The following is a 26,008-nucleotide window of genomic DNA, read 5'->3' as shown; positions in this document are numbered from 1 at the left end:
TATTTTTTCTAATGCTGTATGCCAAACACCATGCACAGAAATCTGTTCATTCTAAAAAATATTTAAAACAGGAGATCAAACCTGAATGTAGTCTTGAAATGTATGTGTGAACCGATATTTGGCTGCATGGGCTTTTCTACTGCAAGAATAAATATAAAGTAGTATTTGAGAAAGATATTTTCATACATGCAGCTCCTAAGCACAGAGGAAGCCCAGTGGTAAACACTTTAGCATCTCACCCACCATCTTCCACTAATAATGGAACTGGCTGACCATGGCAGTGCAAAAATGCTGCAGAAAGGTTGTGTGAAGAGAGAACCAGCAACACTTCAGATAAATCCAGTTTGATAATGCTTTCATTCGAAAACCAACACTTAAATTCACTAATGCCATGAAGCAGTTCTTAAAAATATTAAAAACTTATTTTGAAACATGTAGATTACTAATCAGACACTGCTAAGAGTGTATGAACAGGCCCAACATTTCTACAGGGCACTTTGTACTGGTATTGGATTGCAGAGTGAATATCCTCTGACCTAGGATTCAGCTTCTGAAGATTTATCCTTAGGAATTAATGGGGCACACAAGTAAAAATGCATATGCAAGGAAGTTCATCACATTGTTTAATAGCAAAAAACAATAACCCAGGAATAAAAGTATCATAGAACACTGGTTATCTAGAGGATTCCTATGGTATAGAAATGTATTTAACAAAATGGAAAAATACCTGCAATACTGTTAGCAAAAAAAAAAAAAGTGATTGAATAATTTGGATAGCTGGACTCCATTTTTGTAAAAATTAAGGATACTGATTATAAAAAAAAATGTATGAAAGAATGTACTACAAAATGTTAAAGGAAGTCATCTCTAAGTAATGGGGTTGTGGGAATTTTCCTTTGGGAAGTAATTTCTAATTATTTGATTATGTATGGCTGGTAAAATGAAATGAGTGATTAAAACATGAAATAAAAATTTCTCTCAAAACTAAAATAAGACCAAAAGCCAGTCCTTCTATAGACATTAAGCATGGCCATGGTTTGGTTTCCCCATGTTCAGAATGAAAGTGAGTCTTTTTTTTTTTTTTTTTTTGATATATGTTATTGATTTTCCAGAGAGAGGAAGGGAGAGGGATAGAGAGCTAGAAACGTTGATGAGAGAGAAACATTGACCAGGTGCTTCCTGCACACCCCCTACTGGGGATGTGCCCGCAACCAATGTACATGCCCTTGACCAGAATCAAACCTGGGACCTTTCAGTCCACAGACCTACGCTCTATCCATTGAGCCAAACTGGTTTCAGCTGAAAGTGAGTCTTAAAGATTATTGAGTAATTAAATGGCCAGCGCTCACATCTGGTCTCAAGCACATGCCTCAGATGTGAGAATATGAAATCAGAGAATTGTAGAACATTCGAATTAAGCATGGCTTTCTAAATTTTATAGATAAATGCTACCAAAGGTGTGGTTGCTTAACAGTGTTGCTTGTGTGCTTATTAGAAATGCTAACTTTCAGGCCTTACCAGAAGCCCATGTATCTGCAGGTTTACTAGCTCTCCAGGTGCTTAGAGCTATGTTAAGTGAAAACTACTATAAATAAGAAACCAAAGCACAGTGAGGGTACAGTTGTCTTCACAAAAAGCGGAAAGAGAACAGTTATTCTAAGTGAGACATCTAAATAAAGCTACACAGTAGCCAAGCCTGGAGCATCCAGGCCGGGAGCGGCCAGGCTTGGAGCAGCCGGGTCGGGTGCGGCCAGGCCTGGAGCAGCAGCTGCCAGGCTGGGAGCGGCTGGGCCTGGAGCAGCCGGGCCCAGAGCAGCCGGGTCGGGTGCAGCCAGGCCCAGAGCAGCAGCTGCCAGGCTGGGAGCGGCCAGGCCTGGAGCGGCCAGGCCCGGAGCAGCTGGGCCCAGAGCAGCCAGGTTGGGTGTGGCCAGGCCTGGAGCAGCAGCAGCCAAGCCCGGAGCAACCAATAAAGATTGATTTAAAAAATAAATAAATAAATAAATAAATAAATAAATAAATAAATAAAGCTACATTACTTCATCTGTTTCAGCATTTACAATATTGTATCTGCAGGTCTCTGGATTATCTTTCATTTCTACCTATCTTTTCCTTTTTACATTACTACACTGGAAAAACTGTAGAAAGCAATAAAGAGCAGCCTAAAGCAATCTCTGAAGCATAAAGAAGCATTTAATTCAAACTCTTTTTACAAACCACTGGATAAATAAAATTCATCACACACCAGAGTTTTGGGATGTCAACTGCATGCAAATCACATTTAACCAGCTAAAGTTCAGACTTCTACATTAGCTCCTAGGACATAGGAGCAGCAAGCATGACTATGCATGAATCTATAAGAATTGGAGCCCTTATCTTATCTTCTCAGGCTCTCCTATTCTACATCCACACCAAGATAGAGAGGAGCTCTTAACTGTATGCAGTTCTATCTCACATAAAGCTGGATTCCCAAAAGGTTCATTACTAAGTCATTTATTTGAAATCTGGACACATTTCTTCATACAAACAATGTTACAAATTACATTCAATTTCAAATCACAATAGATTTACAATAAAACTGATACTATTTTTAAAATCTAGCCATTAAAAATGCTTCTACTAGGCAAAAAAAAAACCAAAACAAACAAACAAAAAAAACACCACAAAAAACCATGTTCTAAGATTCAATTTAAGTGCATCTTCACAAGGAAGGCTTCCCTTGTTACAATGGCTCCCCTGAGTGTGGGGGTCACAGTAATGCATATGATGAGGTGGAATTGTTGGGGGAAGATGTCCTTTGTGGTGTTTATATCCTCCCTAATACTGACATTATGGGCTCTAGATTCAGAATCCCATAATCAAAAGATCTCTCTTACCATATCAACTGCTACACTAAAACTCGCCCACAACTGCCTTCCCCCCATCTTGGGACCACATGGGGGCAGCCATCTTATAACCACATGAAGGTGTCCATCTTGTACAACGGTATGACGGTCAATTTTCAAATTACCTCTTTATTATATTGTGTGTGTGTGTGTGTGTGTGTGTGTGTGTGTGTGTGTACATATTCTCTACTACTCTCCACACCAGGTGGTTGCGGCGACACACTAGTTGTCTTTCCCCCTGCTTTGTGCCACCTGAGGAACTCACCATTACTCTTACCTAAGCCTGGAATGCTTCTAGAGCACATGGCCTATGCCCTCACTTCAATCAGGTCTCTGTTCCAATGGCACCACCTCATAGAGGACTTCTTTAAAATTTCAAACACTTATCTCTTCATTCCAAAATCCTTCATTTATATTATGTAAGTGCTATGAAAATATATTAGAAATTAATACTTGTCAATTATATTTGTTTGCCTTTCTTTGACTGCTGATTACAACAAATGCTTTCTTAAATGTTTATTGACAGCTATGTGTATATTTAAAATTTTTCTTTTGTAAATATCTTATTCATGACCTTTCCTGATTTTTCTGTAGTCATTATTTGTCTTTCTTATTAATTTTTAGAAATGTTACCCCTTTGTCTATTATCTATAATTTTCCCAGGTGTATTTTTCCTTGTTTATTCATTGTATTTACCATATAGGAGTTCTTTATTATTATGCAGACTAGTTTATTAGTTGTTACAATTATCCACTGCCTTTAGTGCCTTATTTTCTCAAGAAGACACAAAAGTGATTAGGTTATATGCCTCAGACACCTTTCATAAAAATCCCTTCACCAGACTGTCCTATGATTTCGAACTCAGAAAGTACATTCATCATACCACTGCAGAAACTTGGCTTTCCTCTATTCTCAACTCTCATCCTTCATCCCTCATTCCTCATCCCAGCAATCAGAAACTCTGCATTCATTTTATTGAAAGCATCTGACAACTCAAAAGTCTACTCTGAGAGACTAATTAACACCCCCAAATGTCACACCTCCTGGTATCCATGCTCTTGTATAGTCTCCCCTCCAACAATGACTCTGGGCTTCATGATATGACTTGAGTAGGTCACTGGGAGTCTAGAAAACTTAATGTAGATAAAGGCAGAAAGAGAGTGTTTGTGTTACTTCTGGGAACTCTTCTACTAAGATGTGAAAAAGCCCAGGCTGGCCTCCTAAAAGATGGGACAGAATGTAGAAATAGTCCCTATTGCTACCAGAGAGAATACAAATCAGCTTTCCTCCTAATTGGGAAAAAAAAAGAACATTGCTTTTAGTTAGAAATTATCCAGAGTCAATCAGGCAATAAGTTAATGACACTTGCTAGCTACACAGAGAATAGAAAGGAGGCTGGGAAAATGCAAAAAATATCGGTAAATTATAGTCTTTCAGGCCTCCTATTTATAGACCATCAAATAATAAGATCCCACTCTTAGCTGGGTTCGGCAGGCATGACAGAACAGCTGGCAGAGCTTAAGAGCTTCCTTTGCAGATTGAAGAAACAGAACAAAGGGCCAAAGAAGATAATGGCAGCCAGCAAGCCCTAAGTGATGTATTTTTCACAAATGGACCTTCCATTTCTGTGCTGTACAAAAAAAGAAAGTAGGTGGTTGGGGAGACAAACAAGATCAAGGGAAACTTAAGACTCTTTGTCTGCTTAGACTTCCCAGCTGGGTACACAGCTCAACCCAAATATCTATGCTCTCCGGCTGTTACTAAAAATACATGGAATAGCTCTTTCAGGAGGAAAAGCGGTCACATATCACCAAGGAGATAGGAAGACACTCATGATATAGTTTTTTAAATGACTTAGAAATCCAAGCAACGCTTGATTCTTCTATCCGGACTTTGCCAACAGGGTAAATAAAGCTCCTGCCTAAAGAGAGATAGAATTCAGATATAATTTTGTCTGTGCACGTCTGATACTAGGAATCAGCTGAAATCTAAAGTGCCTTTAAACTAGCTCGTTGTGAATGCAGACATTCTGGCATGAAAACTAAAAAACGCTGCCACGGACATAAAAATGCACATTGTCTTGCACCAATTGCTACTAGAAAGAGATTGCAAGGATTCTAGCAGAAAAGGGAATGTGGGATTGACAAGAAAGAGCATGACAGATAGTGCTGTTTGGGAGAAAGTAAAGCAAAACAATTTCAAATAAAGGATTTTTCTCAAAATTGGAAGACAGGGCTCTTTTTCTTTGGTATGAAAAACAGAAGAGATAGGATGCATATTTTTCTCACAAGCTGCACAGTTGCTTTTTTTCGAATAGTGTCCTTTGCTTTCTTTCTGTTGCCAACAAAATGTAGGAAAAAATGGGGGACTCCATTAAAGCTGATTGCAATTCTTCTCCACATCTCTAGAACTTGATTGACTATTTGTGCATTGTTTTGATTATTTTCTCATTTTTGTAATGCCTGTTGTCTTTCAATTCACCATTAATATTACATTTTAAATTTGGTCATTTTATTAACTTCTTTCCCATATTAACTACTTAAAATCCTTACGTATGTGCTTGATCCACTTTCAAAAAATGGTAAAGTGTACAGACTCCCCTATAATTTCTAAGTAAGGGTTTTTTAAAGTATAGAACTCAGGTAAAAATAATTTAATAGCTCAGTATGATCAAAATCCTTGGTTCATGACCACTCATCATGGCGTTCCTGCTTATTTGTGTTTATTATATTAACACACACAAACCCATTATCTAACATGGAGATTAAAACATGGACAAAAACTTGTATCTTTCTATGTTGTCTCTAGGGAAGGGCTCTTGTACCTATTTTTTAAAATATATTTTTGTTAATTTCAGAGAGAGGAAAAGAGAGGGGGAGAGAGAGAGAGAGAGAGATCAATGATAAGAGAGAATCATTGATGGGCTGCCTCCTGCATGTCCCCTACTGGGATTGAGCCCAAAACCCAGGCATGTGCCCTGACAGGGAATCAAATCCTGACCTCCTCGTTCATAGGTCAACGCTCAACCACTGAACATTTCTCAGCCTCAACACTACTGACATTTTGGGCCAGATACTTCTTTGTTGTTGTTGTTGTTGTTGTTGTTGTTGTGTGTGTGTGTGTGTGTGTGTGTGTGGTGTGTGTGTGTGTGTGTGTGTGTGTGTGTGTGTGTGAAGGGGGGGTTCCTGGGACTTATAGGATGTTTAACAGCATTCCTCTACCCACTAGATGCCAGTTGCACCTTCTCTCCTCAGTTGTAACAACCAAAAATGTTTCCTGACATTGTCAAATGTCTGGTGGGCAGAGCAGGGGGAGAAGGGGGGGGAGATGAAGGCAAAATCACCCCAGGTTGAGCACCTTTGCATTAAATCCCTACAGCAAGATCAACTATGTAAATTTAAACTTAAGTGGTGGTGAAGGATAACAATCCCAGAGAAAGAAAAAAATGCAGAATGTTGATGACTTTAAGGTTATGTAGGACACTTTCAAATTCAGGCAATCAATGCCTTCCTCCACAACTAATGAGCACAGGCAAATCTGGAAACATCTCAAGTATTATTTTCCCACATGTTGTCATTAAATTTATGTGTGAGGTTTTATCAATGCCTTCCTCTACAGCTAATGAGCACAGGTAAATCTGGAAACAGCTCAAGTGTTATTTTTCCACATGTCATTAAATTTATGAGTGAGGTTTCATAACCATAAATCATCACCATTGACCTGCTTCTCAGTAACTTCATAAATTGGTCATTTGTTCCAGTAGAACATGAGGGAATTAAATAAATGATCATATACTCTGAGGACAGAATGGAAATATGCACTAGACTTTTAAGAAATGATTTTTCAAGGAATTGGCTTTTCAAAACCTAGGACTCTTAGTTCAATATTTAGTCAACTTAAAAGAAAAATCTATTCTACATCCCACTAATTAACAAAATTCATATTAAATAAAGTTGTATGTAAAATAAACTGTGTAAATTGCTAGTTTGATCTAGTTCATCTCCTAATCTATGAGATACCAGGTTAAAAGAATTAAACTTTTTAATAAGTCCACATTTAGAAATATATTCCAAGGAAATTAAGCCTAAAAGAAATTAGATAGAAATATATTCCAAGGAAATTACGCCTAAAAGAAATTAGATAAAAATATTCAAAACCTTCCTGATATCAAATATTGTATAATACCCAATTCTTCAAACTGAAGTAAAGGAAAAGACATAATACTTTATCATACACATAGATGTTGGTTTAAACATGAGTTTCTAATCCAATGCTTGGTCTCCAAACCACTGAGCTCCAAGTAATGGTGCTAAGCAACAAGATTCAGAAAAACAAAGAAGCAAGCACAGTCAGATTATGCTGTGGGTAAATGACATGATTAACAATTATATACTTTGTACATATACAAATTACTATTTGTGTGCAAATATTGGATACAAATATATTTTTACAGTTATAAGAAATTATACTTATAAAATATTCTTAAAATGGAATTAATCAAAAAATTTTAAATCATAGAAATTAGGGGGAAATAAGATGCATTTTTATGGGAAAAGAAAATAATTTCCCCAAATTGATATAATGGGCAATAAACATATGAAAATATACATTTCCTCATTATTAATGAGGGGAATATAAATTAAAGGAGCCATAATATTATTAAATAAACAGTTGATTGGAAAAATATTGAGCAATTTAACAAGACAAAGCACTGGAGATGTGAAACATGGGCAAAAATAAAGCAAATAGAGTTTTCCTACAGAGTGACCTCTTATCATATCGTCTTCTCTCCCATTGCAAGTTCACACTTGAATGACATCAGCTGGAAAAACCAGAACTCACTGTGTTTAGGATGATTATAATTGCATAGACTTGAAGGTACAATGATAAAGACCACAGGCTAATTGGAAGTGAAATGACGACATGTTCATCAGGGGCTTTTCTAGATGTGAACTGATTCTACAACTAATATTTATCAGCGATGGAAAATTTTTGAGTTGGCAATTATATTTAATGGTAAAAAGATTTTATTATCATAAAGCAAAATTCTGTATTTTAGTGGTATAATCATAAAAGAAAGATAGAGATACTATGGATGAATAACCCATGAAGACACATCAGTTAGGATAAAAGAAAAATAAATGGAGAAAATTTCAATGTTAGACATAAGGGAAATGAGAAAGAAGGAAAGGAACAAGCAAGTTTCAGAAAATGGCAGAATGACCCACCCTATTTTCATTAGCTCATACCAATCACAATTATATTTAAAAACAAAATGCTTTCTATCATGGCCAACTATTACTTGCCCATGTGTAGGTTAACCAAACAGGTGTTTGTTTGTTTGTTTGTTTTGATTTTACATTTCTACTGCCCTGTTTACATACCTCCCTTAAAGAGAGGCAAACAATAAAAACTTGCTTTCCTGTTGTTTTTAATGCTAAAAGAACTGATAATTCGGAAGACAAACCTGGTGCTGCTGCCAGTGAAGGGAGGGAAGAGGAGGGAAGGTGATAACAATTCAAATCAGTAAACTGACTTCTAATATTCATTTACACACCTTTCTTTTCCTGTATTTTATCTCAAAATAATTCCCATGCCAAATACACAGAAATCTTCGTTTAAAAGACTTTGATCTCAGTCCCTGAAGATGGAGAGAAGTACATTTCCCCTCCATTTGTGATGTAGGCCAAATCAAAGCTTTGCAAAGGACTCATTGAGCCACCACTCAGAGAGTTGCCTATTCTAAGCCATTTGTAAAAACTAACAGGATAGCTACCACCTCTGTATACCAGGACTATTTTATGAAGAATACAACATACAAAGCCATTACTTATTTATCCTCAACACATCTCTGAAGAAAAAAACCCTGCCAGCCTCACTTTGCAAATAGAACAGCTGCTGTTAATGTGATTAGTAAGTAACTTGCTGCTACCCCGTAACAGAACCTTCATTCCTTAAATAAGACTGGAAATTCAGGCTTCCATTATTGCTGCTAGCTGGATGCTTTGCTATACCTTTTACACCTATTATCATCAAGCAAGTTAGCAACAATTGCATTTAACTCTGGGTTCACTCTGTAGTTGAAAAGAATACTGTTTATGATCTCATGCCTCTTACATGGAGATAAGGGCTTTTCTCAATTTGCATTTCCACATCAACCACCTCTTTCAATTCTAAACCTGCCTTTCTAATGGCTTCCAACATCCACATAATCAAGGAGAGCTACTGTTAGGAAAAAGAATGGGCTGCTATAGAACTGTCCAGGAACCTACATAATCTAGTGACCAGGAGTCCACTGTCCCACTCAGCTGTTCACCACTCTCATAACTTGGGTTTTTCATGTCCCTGAAACTTCCCCCAGTGTTTTGTTCTCCTTCTGTCCCTATACCAGCTGTCTCTCTTGTATCTCAAGTTCAAATGCCTAAAAAAAGAACTGTTCCACTCAGACCTTACAAGCCTGATCATCTCAAGTTCCACTGACTAGCCAACAAGCAAATATCCAAAGGTCTTCTTCCCTTGTCAAATAACTGTGACCATGGTGGACGGTTGGAAGGGTCAAGAAGTACAGAGATGGCCAAAAGTAAAGAATTGCCCAGGTCTGCTTTTGTTAGCAAAAACAAAAATTTGCAAGCTTCTGAGAGCTGGCCTATTTTTTAAATCTATTGGTACTCAAACTAAACACATACAAAATTGAACACATCATGCTAGTCTCAAATCACTTCTGGGGTCTGCATTTCCATGAGGGCATAACTTCATGCTGGTTTTTTGAGCACATAATACTGAGGTTCTCACTCACTCACAAATATCCTTGCCACAACATAAAGTGGCTTTGTGCTATTCTCTGTTCCAGTTTCCCCAATCCCCAACTCCCAATAACCTTTGTTAAATCACATTGTCACACTATGTTAGACCTTTGTTCTTCCTAGTTAACCTGGTTTCATAACTTCTTGCCTTTCTTATCCTAATTGTACTGTTTCTAGATTAGACATACAGACTGCTTCCAAAGTTACCACTCCCTGCTCAAAAATATGGCCTTGACCCAACATCAACTCTGCCTCTCCACCTGCCAGCCAAAATAGGTCCAAAGCCATAACCCATGAAGCCAACCCACAGTAAGGCCTATGCCTACTTAGATCCATCACATGCTTTGTCCCTTATTACTGCTAAACTCACTACTGTCCCAAACTAAGAAACCATAGTGCTTCCTCCACACTTCTATTTATGCCACTTCCTCTATCCAATAGTCTTTTATTGTTTAAAGTATTACATATACTCCCATTCGACCCAGTAATCCCACTCCTAAGAATATATCCTAAGAAACCAGAAATACCAATTAGAAAGGAAATATGCACTCCTATGTTCATAGCAGCACAATTTACAATAGCTAGGATTTGGAAACAGCCTAGATGCCCGTCAGCAGATGATTGGATCAAAAAAACTACGGTATATCTACACAAAGGAATACTATGCTGCCATAAAAAAGGAATTCTTATCATTTGCAGCAACCTGGATGGTATTGGAGAACATCATGCTGAGTGAAATAAGCCAGTCAATGAAAGAGAAACACCACATGACCTCACTCATTTATGGATAATAAAGAACATTATAAACTGATGAACAAAAAGATAGATACAGAGACAGTAAAGCAACAAACAGACTGTCAAATTACAGCAGGGAGGATAGGGAGATATGGGGGAGATAAGAGATCAACCGAAGGACTTGTATGCATGCATAGAAGCAAAACCAATGGATGAAAAACTCTTGGGGGCGGGGGGGGGGACATGTATGGGAGTGGAGGGGGGGTCAATGGAAAGATATGTACACATATAATACCTTAATAAAAAAATAAAGTATTACATATAGTAGTACATATATCTCTTTTTTCCCCATTGTCCTTCCCCCAGCCTCCCCTACCCACTGTTGCATGCCCTCACACACCCCCCGCCAGTGTCTTGTGTCCATTGGTTGTGCTTATATGCATGCATACAAGTCCTTTGGTTTATCTCTTCCCCCCCCTCCCCAACACTCCCCAGCCTTCCCGCTGTAATTTGACAGTCTGTTCAGTGCCTCTGTATCTATCTTCATTATCCTCCCAGAGCACCATTTGTCAAAATCTCATCATTCTCCAAGGTTGATTCTGTCCACATGACCTTTCTAAATTCCACAGCTAGATGAGTTCTCTCCTTTCATTCCATAGCACTTAATTTAAACTTCTAGTGCTTCTAGTCCAGTGCTGTCCATTAGAGATATATTAGTAAGCTATATGTCTAACTTTAAATTTTTTAGAAGCCACATTCACATTAAAAAGGAACAGGTGAAATTAATTTTTAAAATATTTTATTTAACTCAATGTCTAAAGTGTTACAATTTCAACATGTAATCAATAGGAAAGTTGAGTTATTTTACTTTTATCATGTTAAGTCTTCAAAATTTGATGTGTATTTTACACTTAGAGCACATTTCAATTTGGACTATTCATATTTGAAGTGCTCCATCCAGTCCCCGTCTCCTTCCTCTGGCCATCACCCCACTGTTGTCTGTGTCCATGGACTATGCATATGTCCTTTGGCTAATTTCTTCACCTTTCATCCAGTTCTCCCAACTCCCAATCCCCATTGACCTTTGTTAAATTATATACACTAGAATTTATTTCTGGATTTCCTATAATTTCACTGACCTATTTGTCTAGTATATTTTTTATTCCAATTAAAATCCTTCTGGAATCCCAGCTCTCTTTGATTGCAAACTATAAAACTCAAAAAGTAAATCATCATTAATTTCCAGGATGGAAAGTGTTCTGATTAATTTATATGCTTATCAAATATTGTCATAGGCCCCCATGTGTAAGAAATTAAAAAAAAACAACACTCTACACTATAAGGAATAATATTGCTAAAACACATATATCAAACTTCACAAAGCACTTGAATGTCACTTAACCTTCAACACTTTACGGAGGTGTGGAAGCATAGATATTCTCAATTCTGAAGAGGAAACTGAGGCTCAGAGTGGCTATGTGACTTGTGTAAGGTCACCTGACAAATGTTGAAGCAAGACTTCAAATAGAACTAATTTTAAATCTCCTGCAATAGAAAGCAAAAATTAAAAGAATACCAAGTGGGTGATATAGTTTTGAATATGAAACAAAAATTGGGAGAAAAATCTTCAAAAGCTTCATCAGAAATAAAAATTGAACACAAATCAAGACAAAAATGTGAAAGCAATGTTTAGGAACCGTTATTGCCCAGTCTAATTATTAAGCTTTAGGTGTGGGAAGTCCTGGTATAATCCCTGGAAATCATAAACTCTTATTAGTGTTTGTATAATAATAGAACAATGAACTGACTGAGGAGTTCTATATATCACCATATGATGTTTGAAGTATGGTAATTGAGGTGCACAAATCACCTCATTTCATTGAGAAGCAAGAATTGGTAATCTAAAACAAGAATAATTATTTCTATTCTCCTGGGATGGAGGGGAAATAAGATTGATAATTCAATAGGCATGATAAATAGTAACCACTAGAACCCACTTTTAAACCTATTTGATCAATGACAATTCACCTAAATCTAATTATCAATGACAACTCAACTTGCTTCAGGGAACATACTTCTGGAAGCCAATTACAATTAGTATTCCATAAAATTCAATGTCAACCAATCAGCTGCAGATGCACTGCAGTGAATATGTTTCTCAAAGTCAATCAACAATGTTCTCACCCAAATAGTCATGGTTCTAAGGCAAAGGTCAACTTCTTATGCCTCCTAATCAAAGTGATCCCCAACCACCACCACACTCTTCCCAAAGAGATCAGCAATCTCTTTCACTCATAAACTTTGGTAAATAATGAATTCAGCTTTTGTGTTTTACATATTAGACAATAGTTTCATTTTTCGACAGAGGGCAAACAATGATGCTTAACTTCTCAGTGCAAAGATGAACAGAAATAGATTCCTGCTAACAGATGGAAATTACCCCAAACTCTGAGTGCAATTGGAGAACCTTGCCAAAGACAGACTGAGTGAGTGAGAAAAATTACTAGATTGACTACATCTTGTTTGTGGAACCTCCTCAAACTAGGTTTATGGTACCACAGATCAATAAACAAGAAAAAATTCATATGATAATATTTCTTTTAATAACAAACTGTATCATGGACCATAGAGTCACCTTCCAGGAATCAGAATCACCTTGGGAATAGTTTTTTAAATAACAAGCTGAGGCCCCTCTCCAGATAAATTGAAACTTCACAAGAAGTTTCTGTGTTTTAAAAATCCCTTTAGCCTGGCCATTGTGTCTCAGTGGTTGAGCATTCTCCCATGAACCAGGAGGTTACAGGATAGATGCCTGGGTTGCAGGCTCTATCCCCAGTATGTGGTGTGTAGGAAGCAGCCGACTAATGGTTCTCTCATCATTAATGTTTCTGCCTCTCTGTCTCCTTTTTTTCCTCTGAAACCAATAAAAATATATATTTTTAAAATCCCTTTAGTGTTTCTGATGAGCACTCTTCTATTTAGGAATAAATAGCAAGGTCATGTAAGAGTAACAGGGCCATTTTGGGTTACTAAGAAACTGGAAAGCTAGTCCAGACTTTTGTACAAAGCAGATAAAACCAATAGGCCAATGCTAGATACTCCCTAGCTATCTCTATATCCAGAAGATTCCAGATGAAGCAGGCCTGCTATTATATACTGAGTTCTCTCTGCATTAATGGTTTTCAATCTTACTTGCAAAACCAAATCACCTGGGAGATTGTTTTTAACTAGTGGCCTGGTGCACGAAATTCATGCACATTAAAAGGGGATTAGAGGAAATATTTTAATATTGCTATTTGCCCTTTCTCTATAATAGAAGTGTCAGAGATGAAATAAAATTAGTAAAATGTATATGAAAATCTCTCTCCTGTCAGAGTCTGGGGCACACCATGGGACCCAGAGTCAAGTCCCCACCCACCCACATGCACCTCAAAATCGCAAGAGACCCAGACCCAGTTGCCCGCCCCACATTGGGCTAAATACAGACCTGGCCAGTCCCACCCCATCAAGCCCTGCTGGGAAGAGGGGTCACAGCCTCAGGTACCCCATTGCACCCTCAGGTCCCCTGGCCTGGTGCTGGGGCAGAGAGCACACCTTGAGGGGGTGAGGTCTGATATTCCCCATCAAGCCCCATTGGGCAGGGGGTGCAGCCTCAGGTCCCTGCTGATTGCTCATCAAGGTTCTTTATGGGAACTCAGCCTCAGCTGTGGGTGCAGCCATTTTGTGTTACAGAAACCCCACTTCTGCTGTGCGTGCTGCCATCTTTGTGATGGTATGATGGTCAATTCCCATATTCCCTATTTATTAGATAGGATATACCAATATTGGTACCCCATTCAAGACCATATGTTAGGGTGGGTCTAAGCAAATATGTTAGAAATCCTTAGGCAATCGTTTTGAGTAAATAGGATTCACTGATGTAGATGGCTCAACCAGTACCTATCCCTGCCCCACCCCATCTTCTAATATAAGACACCTGCAATTTCTCCTAAAATAGATGATGAAAAAGCCCACCACACATTACAAAAAGCTCTAAGGAAAATATTCGACAGTAGAAGTGATCTTTCATTCTATCACCAAACTATGTAACATGCTTACATGTTCAACTGATAAAATAACCTAAGGAGAAAACAAAACAAAGAAAAACTGTCTTTTCCCCCTCCATCCTTTCTTTTTCTTTTATGAATATTGGGACTCTATATAAAAGAGGGCAAAATTGTTCAGCCAAGAATGAAAAGTATTCTGTCATGGCAAGAGAGATAACAGCCCCCTCAAAAAATTAAAAGCAGTAATCTGATGATCTGCTTGCCATCAGGAGATAACCCAAATTGGAAGCAGATATAATAGGACCAAAGAAGAAAAGACATAATATATAAAAAATTTTAATTTTTAAAATTGTATTTTTCAATTACATTTTACATTCAATATTATTTTGTATTAGTTTATGCTTTACAAATTTGTACCCCTGATATTTAAAGTACCCACCTGGCACCATAAACAGTTATTACAATACTAGAGGCCCAGTGTGTTCCTTAGCCAAGCCTGTACTCTCTCCAATCTGGGACTCCTCGAGGGATGTCCAGTGGGATCAGGCCTAAATGGGCAGTCGGACATTCCTCTAACAATCCAGGACTGCTAGCTCCCAACCACTCACCTGCCTGCCTTCCTGATTTCCCCTAACTGTCCTTGACTGCTGGCCTGGTCACACCTAACTGCCCTCCCCTGCCAACCTGGTTCCCCCTAACTGTCCTCCCCTGAAGGCTTGGTCATCCCCAACTTCCCTCCCCTGCTGGCCCAGTAACCCCTAGCTGCCCTCCCTTGCCAGCCTGGTTGCCCCTGTCCTCCCCTGCAGGCCCTGTCACCCCCAACTGCCCTCTCCTGCTGGCCATCTTGTGGTGGCCATCTTGTGTCCGCACGGGGGAAGGATCTTTGACCACATGGGGGCAGCCATCTTGTGTGCTGGAGTGATGGTCAATTTGCACATTATTCTTTTATTATTAGGATTATTGACTATATTTCCTATGCTGTATTTTATATCCCCATGACTACTAGTATTTTGTTCCTAACAATTTGTGATGGATTAAGAAATACAAATTAGTAGTCATATGAATATATTTTTAAAATTTTTATGGTTGACAGTATTACAGGTGTCCCTCATTTTACTCTCTTTGCCCCCCTCCACCTAGGTCTTCCCCACACTATTGTCCATGGGTTATGCATACAAGTTCTTTGGTTAATCTTGTCCAAGAACATATTTTTAGAGTGTGTTTCAAATTGATGTAGCAGTGCATTAGGCATCTATGTCAAAGGTTTAAAATGTTTAAACAAAGAAACACAGTCACAGATTACTTTTAATTCCCAGCACCTTCTGAGGCGCTTACTTAAAACAGTATACATTGCTGAACAGTCAATGAGTCATAAATAATGTAGCTCAAGGAAAGGTCAAATCAAGAAGTCTAGCTATAATTAAATATGAAGAAAGTATTTTATTCTATTTGGACAAAAATTGAGCTAGTTTCTAAGCAACAGCTAAGTGGAAAAGACTTAATGTTCCCTAAATGCTATTAAAAGTAGTGCACATATCCTAACTGTAAATTGCATATTGGAAGTAAAGGTGATTAAATAAGAAAAGACTGTTCAGATTATAATGTATAAGTCCTATAATAAACATGAAGGGCCATCATTGTAATAACAGAAAAATTGCCCAGCAATAACCTATTTAACATTAAGTGCCCCACTCACCACCATACTTTGAACTCTGCTACTTCCACATTAAATTAATCTAGCAAGGTCTGAATTAGGTCAGAAGACCTATGGGCCTTCACCTGGTGGGTAGAAATTAGAAGTCTAGAAAAAAGCAGCAGTAACCTTCAGAGCTTCATCCCCACTTGCCACACCCCATTCCCTGATTACCAGATGACCTTAAAGAGGATGTGCCTTCATAAGCCTGTTGCTGGCTTGAACACTCTCCTTGACATCAAAAGCTTTTTAAAAATTGAAAAGTAGATAGCAATATCTACTAGAATAGCCCAACCACTGCCATTTTAGATGCTCTACTCAATCACTCACAATCAGCTATGTAATTAATTAGGACCATGCCATGTAGAAATACAGATATAAAGGGATCCCAGTTAAAGATGGTGGACTGAAAACATCTATTTACTTTGGCCAGCTCCCAAAACTCCACTGAAATGACACTAAAATTTTTTAACCCACAATAAGAAAGAAAATGAAACAAGAGACAACCACAATAACATTTTGGAAGCTGAGAAAAAGCCAAATTTTATGGCAGCTATGGGAAAAATCCAAGAATTAAATATTTGCACACAAGTATTCTCAAAAGGCAGGTGCATGCACATCTAGAACTAGGGATGAAGGGGTGCTAAAATAAGGAGGATCTGGTAAAAAGCGTTTTGAAAAGAAATTAGATTTCCTCCAAATTTCTGACTCTGGCCTATTTCACATTTCAGAACAGATTCAGATATTTATTTTCTAGGGAGGGTGAAACAGACCTGTAGAACAGAAGTGCAGAGGACATGGATTCTCTACTTGAAATATCAGATTAAATAAAGGTTTATATACTGCATGTGAAGACACCAATATCCCTAACCTTCTTCATCCAGAGAAAAGATTAAAAAAATTTTCTGTACCAAATCTGATTGGACCATGGGAAAAGACTTAAAGATATTGACCTTGCTTCCAAAACTCAATTGCCAAATCACCCAACTTATAATCAATAAACTCCAATTTCATGCTACAAGCTTTCAATCAGCTTTTTAGTGTTCCACTCTTAAACATGTACAGAACAGAGAACAAATGGACACCAGAAATTTGAGGCAAGTCTGTAATATGCCAGAAAATAGACAAGTTTGGAAGAAACTATGTAGGAGGAGAAAACACTTTAAAAAAATCATTATTATTTTCAGAGGGATTTTTAAAAGATATTATACTTATGAAACAAGAACAAGATGAGGAATATTCAGACCTTAAAAAGAGCTCATATGAATCAACATATAAAATAAATGAAAAATGCAATGTGACAATTAGAGGATTTGTCTAAAAGTTCCAACATTAAAAAAGAGAAAACAGAAAAATAAAAAATATTAAAAATTTGAGAAAATTTCCCCAAACAGAAGAGCCTTAGTTTCCTAGTCAAAAGTTTGCACAGGAAAGAGATGAAAATATAGACAGAACAAGGCATATTATTGTGAAATTTCAGAGCACTAAGAACAAGAGTTTCCAAAAACTTTTAGAGAAGAAAATTTTAATTTTCAGAAAAGTCATAAATATTTGATTTCTCAAAGTTAACAACAGGAACAAAAAGACTGAGGGTTTAGGCAGAGGAAGACAGGGTAAATGATTTACAAAGTAGAATTCTGTACTTAGCCAAACTATCAAATGAAGTACAAGAAAAAACAATATTTTCACACCTGCCAGATCTCAAAAATTTAACCTCCCATGCACTCTTTTCCAGAAAGTTACTAGAAGATTTGTACCACCAAAATGAAGGAACTAAGAAACAAAAATTGAGCATCCAACATAAAAGGAGACAGCATTCCCCAAGATGAGAGTAAAGAGAGATTATAATGATGTCAGCTATTTCAAAACTAAAGGGAAAATAAGCTGTGCAAGCAATTAAAATATACACTATATGGCTTAGCTGTGAATAGGCTTACCTAGTCACATTAATGTGATCACTGTAGGATGTTACAGTGAAGGTGTTACTATAGGAAAAGGGAGTTTGAGAGCTAAATCTTCATGTTCCATTGTGGGAAGACAATATATAATACCTAACACTGGAAAATTAAGAAGTAGTAGAATAAGTACATTACTTAGAAATGAAGGTAAAATGCTAAATGTGGCAGCTAACCTTCTATTAAAATAACTGGCATATAAAAGACATTCAATGAATGTTTACTGAGGTGCACTGACATGCAATATAAACTTCAGTATGTGCCCAAATTCAAACACTGTAAATGTTAGGGACTGTTTTTTAATATTTCCCTCCTCTATTTAACCCAATTACACAAACTTTCTTGATGACAAAAAAAATTAACAATCATTTTTTAAAATATTCCCCCCCAAAAGATTAGTGATATTTCCCAAATGAAAAAAACAATCACTTATATTTCACCAAAAGAGAATTTGATAGCACTATTGATAGCTATTACCTCATTGCATAATCAAAAAGGAAATACAATCTAATGTACAGTGGAATGAAGCAAATAATATTTCTTTTCACAATATTACTTAGCAATTTAGATACTATAGATTTAAATCTTAGCTTAAGACACAAGTGAGTGTTAAAATATACTAAAAACTTAGAAATCCAAATAGAATCTACTCTTTAAGCAGCATTTTTATAAAGTTTTCCTGCTTGTTGTTGAAAAAAATGTATTTGTCATGGAGGGATGTTTTGTTTTGTATTAGGACAAGATTGATACCTTTTTTTATTCAAGCTTACCAAATTAAATTTCAATTAAAATTTTAGATATTGAGTATGTATGGCAAATTAGCTGACCACTAGCATATAATAATTGAACTATCATTAAGCAAATATTTATAAAGTCCTGTACCCTAAGTTTCCATACATCAATGTCAGGAACACATTTAAATCATCACAATAAGACTGGAAATAATATTGTTTTTAAAAGCCTCTCAAGTGAAGTGAGTAGAAATAAATGATCACAAGAGTAGTTAATACAATTTCATTTATTCATTCATTCATTAGGTAAATACTTCCTAAGTAAACCTCCTAGGTGGAAGGCATTGTTTGCTAATCTTTAAAGCACAGGGTAACTTACTCCTAGGTGTGTTTTTTCCTCCTCTTCTATAAACCTGAAAACAAAACATAAATCGAGGAAAATCAAGGATCCATTTATATAGAATTCAGGTAATGTTATTGAACTCTAAGACAAATCATCCTAATCATCTAAACACTATTATATAAAGAAGTACCTACCTTTTATCTTCAAATAATGAATTATGGTACAGCATAAAAAATGTTTTTCTTCTTAATTGCAACTGTGTTGAGTATATTCTGGTATGGTGGCTCTAAACACCAGTACATAGAGCGAGTTTTGCATAACACTTTTTCTTCATAGGACTTACTTCATGTAAAGTGCAGTAGTGCAGAGGTTGCAGGCATTGTTTATATTTTGAGCCAGATCATTATTTGTTGTGAAGGTCTGTCCTGTGCATTGGGGAATATTTAGCAACACATGTGGCCACTACCTACTAGGTGCCAATAGTACACCATCTCCAGATGTGACCAAACATGTCTCCAGAACACCTCAAAGAGAGATAGTTATTGTAGACAGCTGATGCAAAGTAAAATAAAGATTTCTCTTTCATAATTGTAGACTCCTACTTTAGCATATGCTCAGGTATATCAACCTCTTAATGCTACTGGTCTACCACGATTTTAAACTCAAATGTCTTCTAGTCTTAAATTTAAACTGTGGTAATGGAAGAGAAGTAGTCCTACTAAAATGATTCACCAAGAACAAGAAGGAAATAATCTTGCCAATATTCCCTCCATCTTCCACTTAAAAGAACACCAAGGTCATTTTTTGTTAACTACTTTAATATAACCCTAGAAGTCCTGACAAATATTTGAGTATTTATTATGTGCCAGACATAGTGCCAGGTGCTAGAAAAAGATACATTTATCAACTGCATTTACTGAATTGATAAATCACTCTTATAAACAGCATTTTCTTCATGATCTTTGATTTAGCAAATGATTCCTACATATGACCAAAAAAAAAAAAAAAAAAAGGAAAAAAAACACACCCAGTAAATTGGATTTTATAAAAAATTTTAAAAAAACTTTTGTATATCAAAGGACACCATCAAGAAAATGTTGAGATAACTCAAGAATAGGAGAAAATATTTGCAAATGATATATCTGATAAGAAATTGGAATCAAGAATATAAAAAGGACATTTACAACTAAATAAAAATGATTAACCCAAATTTAAAAAATGGGCAAAGAATATGAATAGACATTTTTCAAGGAAGATATTCAAATAATGAATAAGTACATAAAAAGATACTTGACATCATTACTCATCAGGGAAATTCAAATGAAAACCACAACAAGATACCTACTAGGGTGGCTAGAATAAAAAAGTTGGTTAATAACAAATGTTGGCAAGGTTGTGGAGATATCAGATCCCTCATACACTGGTTGAAGGAATATAAAATAATGCAGTCACTTTGGAAAACAGTCTGACGGTTCTTCAAATGATTAAACATCAAGTTACCATATGATCCAGCAATTCCCAGCAAAGATAATTAAAAACATATGTTCATACAAAAATTTGTTTGTGAATGTTTATGACACCATTAGTCATTATAGCCAAAAGATATAAACAACCCAAATGCCCATCAATGGAAAGTGCATTAACAAAATATTATACAATCATTGGAGTATTATCTGGCCATTAAAAAAATGAACATCAATGATTAAAAACATTATTCTAAAGTAGAGGCCCGGTGCACGAATTTTTTTTTGTGGGGTGTCCCTCAGCCCAGCCTGCAGCCTCTTGAATCTGGGACCCCTTGAGGGATGTCCTACTGTCCATTTAGGCCTGATGCCCTAGGGCAGTCAGACATCCCTCTCACAATCCCGGACTGCTAGCTCCCAACTGCCCTCCCCTGCAGGCCTGGTCCCCGCCCCAACTGCCCTCCCCAGCAGGCCTGGTCCCCCCAACTTCCCTATCCTGTTGACCTGGTCTCCCCCAACTGCTCTCCTCTGCTGGTCTGGTCACCCCTAACTGCCCTCCCTGCAGGTTTGGTCCCCCACAACTGTTCTCCTCTGTTGGCCCAGTCACCCCTAACTGCACTCCCTGCAGACCTTGCCCACCATTCAACTGTCCTCACCTGCAGGTCTAGTCCCCCCAACTGCCCTCCTCTGCTGACCTGGTCACCCCTAACTGCCCTCCCTGCAGGCGTGGTCTCCCCCAACTGCTCTCCCCTGCAGGCCCGGGGACCTCCAACTGCCCTCTCCTGTTGACCTGGTCTCCCCCAACTGCCCTCCTCTGCTGGCCCCATCACCCCTAACTGCCTTCTATGCTGGCCTGATCACCCAAAATTATCCTCCCCTGTAGGCTTGGGTTCCCCCCAACTGCCCTCCTCTGCTGACCTGGTCACCCCTAACAGCTCTCCTTACAGGCCTGTCCCCCCCCCAACTGTCCTCCCCTGAAGGCCTTGTCCCCCACCAACTGCCCTCACCTGCAGGGCTGGTTCCCCCAACCCAACTGCTCTCCCCTGCAGTCCTGGTCCCCCCACAACTGGCCTCTCCTATTGACCTGATCTCCCCCAACTGCCATCCTCTGCTGGTCCGGTCACCCCTAACTGCCCTCCTTACAGGCCTGGTTCCCTGCAACTTCCTTCCCCTGCTGGCCTGGTCACCCCTAACTTCCCACAACTGCCCTCCTCTGCAGACCATCTTGTGGTGGACATCTTATGTCCACATGGGGGTGGCCATTTGACGACATGGGGGTAACCACCTTTGTCTTGGTGTGATAGTCAATTTGCATATTATTATTTTATTATATAGGATCAAAGAATCCACTCACAAAAGACCATGTATTATATAATTTCATTTATATGAAATGAGCAGAAAAGGAAAATCTATATACAAAGAGAATAAATTAGTGATTGCTTAGGGCAAGGAGGGATGAGAATTGGGGGGAATTGGGGGATGATAGCTCAAGGGTATGGGGTTTCTTTTTCAGATAGTGTAACTTCTAAAATTGACTGGGGTGCACATGTATGTGAATATACTACAAACTGCCGAATTGTACATTTTAAAAGGGTAAATTATATCTTTATAGAGCTATTAAAAATAGCATTTAAGGTACAATGGAAAACACAGCATTTAGACCACAGTTTATTAATGAAAATATCTTATTTAAAATACCCTTACATCTGGGGAGATCTCATTCTTTTGGCTGTGAAATAGGAAATGATTACTAAATGGTATTTAAACTATTGAAATGTTCCAGATAAACATTTCATTAAAGACTATATGGACAGTAGGAAAAATTAAAATGCAGGCATCAAGGAACTTCAGAGGGCATAAAAAGCCATGCTTAAGACATATTAGGGACATTAAGATTCACATGAGGGTGTTAGGAGGAGGGGAAGGTAAGTAAGAAGAGTTAAAGAGCTCACACAAAAAGCCTCAGTCTAGAAGACTCCTTCCTTTACCAGTCTGCAGTGATGCTTAAGGAACAACACTCCTTTGTATACTGTAAACCTTATTTTTCAGGAAGCTAAAAATAATCACCCATATGATTTACTCCAGTAACAAATAGGAAGGCAAGTAAATACTAAAGGGCAAACACAAAGAGATTTAAGGAAAGAAAAAAAGGTAAACCAGTTCCCAGGAATAGCTTTTAGGAAGGTTCAAGTAGCACGCATTATTGCCTTTTCCAGGCAGGACATAAGATAATCTGTGCATAGCTCACAATTCCACTACTGAACAAATAAAGTGCGTTTCAGTTTGCCTTGTGCAATATGCCAGTTAATCTATTCTATCTCATTGTGGAGCTCTTGATATGCCTAGTCCCCAGGGTCCACAGTTTACCTGACTCAAAGAATCACCAATGCCTGTGACAAGAGGGTGTGTGTGTGGAGGAACATTAGGGATTTGTAAAAAATCCTTATTAAATTTCAGCTTCTTCCTTGGTTATTACAAACAGCCTGGCTCACCATCAAGCGAAGTCTGGTACCTCATAGAGCAGGGTGCCCAGTTTTAAACCAAAATTAGAGCTATTTGGGATGGGGTGGGGGGGGTGGCTGTGGCAAGGAGAAAAACAACCAAAGGCAGGACTGGCTTTTTCTACTTCCAAGGCAGTCGGGTTTCAAAATGACTGCCTTGGAAGCTGAAATGACCCAGATTATTGAAGAAGGGGTGGGGGTTGGCGGGGAATGATGGGCATTCATTCTCCAGCAGAATGGCTGTGGTTTGGTGGGGGAATGAAGAATTTCAGGGAGGAGGGGGGGCGGGCTATACATAAAACCAGAAATAACAGGAAATGTTCTTTAGGTACCACCCACCCCTCCATCCAAGTGAATCACTGCAGTGTCAGCCCAGCATTGATTCCACGAATTGCCAAATAGGATGAGGTAAGGCACAACCCTGAGCCCCCACTACCTCCTCCCCTCGCCTGCCCCCCGCCCCCAGCGCTCAGCTGCACTCATCTCAAGGTGAGGTGCAACACACAACCCCTGAGACCTCGGCTGAAGGGCTGACGTCACCCTTCTGCATTGAGCTTCAAGGACCCATAGCAGCACTATTAAGATCCTGTCACCAAGTGGCGGAGATCCTCCCCTAGGGCTCTGCGGAGGAGCTCACGCAACGATAGAAAGATCGCAATTATAGAAAGATATGATGAAAAGTATGAGAGTGAAGGGGAGTGGGGAAAGGGTCGTAAGACCCATTTCCTATGTCGCAGAGAAAGCTCAAAGATGCCTACTGGTTTATGTAAGAGCCTCTCCCCTCCATGCGTCTTCCCTCGGAGGCGGCTGCTTTGATGGCGGCGCCTGACTCCCTACCCGCTCCATCAGTGCGCTTGTGGCCTCTGGTTACCCTTGTCCTGCCAGAGAAATACAGATCTCCTGGCGCTTCCCTCTTGCAATCCCGCGGGTTCAGGAGTAACCAGGAATCTGGGATCAAACCCTGAGCTCCCACTCCCGCTCCCAGCTGGCCACAGGTTAGCTCCAATTGGCACCGGAACAAGCTGGTAAAGGAGGTTAGGGAGGGGTGTTCAGAGAGGAAAATAGACTAATAAACCCGCAACTTTCCCCACAAGCTGATCTATGCAGAGAGCTTAAAAAATAAATCAATGCATTGAAAAAAAAATTGGAAAGGTCGACAACCTGCCATTACCACCACCAAGCAGCCCCTTGCAGCCTACACCGGGCAGGGTCCAGAGTCCAGGGTCCAAGCAGCCCCAACGCACCCCACATCCTGCAGCCCTGGCCCAGCACCCTGCTGGGGGTCCAGATTTGATTTTGGATTTGGGTTTTTTCCTCCCGCTTCCTTTCCCGCAGCATCACTGCACGTACTAACCCACTGCAGCCAGCTTCCAGAGCCGGCGTGGTCACTCACCCAAAAGACGAAGGAGTAGATGATAAGGAGGGTTTTGAGACACGTTATCACAGGTTTGGTCTCCATTCTCCTCGATGCCATACTACGGAGCTCCGGTGGCGGCGGTGGCGGCAGCGGCGGGCTGCGGCGGGCGCTTGGGAGGGGGGAGGAGGCGGGGCCGGGCGGGGCGGGGCGGGGGCGCGTGCCACCAGAGGCCTCGTGCACGCGCGCGCAGGCAAGGCTGTGAGCAAGGCTGTGAGCGAACTTGAGCGCGCACTCCACGGGGCGCCCAATGAAGGAGCAGGACCTGGTAGTGACTGTGCATGTTGAGAAGGCTGCCTGCCAGGGCCAGGCCGTGCAGGCCCAGACCCCCAGCCAAGCAGCCGCACCAGACAGCTGGGAGTGAGAGCCTGGAGGTTTGGTAGTCTGTCAAGGCTACTAGTAAGTCTTACAGGCCGCTGTGGCACATTTACTTTGCACGTAGTAGGACTTTACATATGCCGGCTTTCTGCACCTGGCTACGAGATGATTATCGGCATCCCGGAAAAGCAATTCTGTTTCTGCATTTGGATGCCCCACCAGTCCCTTCTCAGTTGGAAGTGGCCCAGTAGTCATGTCCTTGGAACAAGCAGGCCTTGTTTGTGCCAGGAACAGACTGTGACAGGTGGTTGGAGATACAGCTGGAGGGATAATCAGGAATCCCGGAGTTCAGACAGACACCCCAAATCCTCACGACCATTTTTTTTATTTCCTCACATTTTGAAATGATGAAACTGAATGACAAGAAGTTCTCTATGAAGGTACCATTATTCCCGCACATTAAATGTTTAACAGATTAAAAAAAAATGTTTAAAGTGCTCAAGAATCATTTTCCCCATCCTAACAAGTACAGACCAGGAAAGAGAGCTGTATCAAGGTAAAAAAATAATGCTCAAAAACAATTAGAAAATTTCTCAGAAAAGCTAAACATAGAGTTAGCATATTAGCCAGCAATGCCACTCCTAGATATATACCCAAGAGAAATGAAAACATCTTCACACAAAAGCTTGTATGTGAATGTTCATAGCAGTACCATTTATCATAGCTAAAAAGCAGTAACAACCCTAATGCCCATCAATTATGAATGGATAAACATAATGTAGTGCATACATTCAGTGAAAAATTATTTGGCCACAAAAAGGAATGAAGTACTGATACAACATGATAAGTGAAAGCAGCTAGACACAACAGAACACATAGTAAGTGACCCATTTATAGGCAACACAATAGATCTACAGAGACAGAAATAGATTAGCGGTGGCAGGGGGGGACCAGGAATAAGGAGTGACTATTAATAAATAGGGGCTTTCTTTGTGAGTGACAAAAGTGTTCTGGAATTAATGGTGATGGTTGCACATATGTGTGAATATACTAAAAACCACTGAATTGTACACATTAAAAGGGTAGCTTTTATGGCATATGAATTATATAAAAATAATAGCATA

At 39.0% G+C, this 26,008-nt stretch overlaps 1 protein-coding gene across 1 annotated transcript in view; it reads right to left on the bottom strand.

Annotated features, from left to right (window-relative positions):
* The window catches only part of TSPAN7 (tetraspanin 7), an 80,427-nt gene extending 55,423 nt beyond the window's left edge, over positions 1-25,004 (bottom strand). The window contains exon 1 of the mRNA XM_084870687.1: positions 24,546-25,004. Coding sequence (XP_084726813.1) covers positions 24,546-24,626 — 81 coding nt within the window. The 5' untranslated portion in view covers positions 24,627-25,004. The remainder of the gene's footprint in view (positions 1-24,545) is intronic.
* Between the last annotated feature and the right edge of the window lie 1,004 nt (positions 25,005-26,008).

This window comes from Pipistrellus hanaki (assembly GCF_964339955.1).
Source record: "Pipistrellus hanaki genome assembly, chromosome: X".
Taxonomy (NCBI): Eukaryota; Metazoa; Chordata; class Mammalia; order Chiroptera; family Vespertilionidae; genus Pipistrellus; species Pipistrellus hanaki.
The sequence above is the reverse complement of the archived record's forward strand: the minus strand, read 5'-3'. Positions and strand labels throughout refer to the sequence as shown.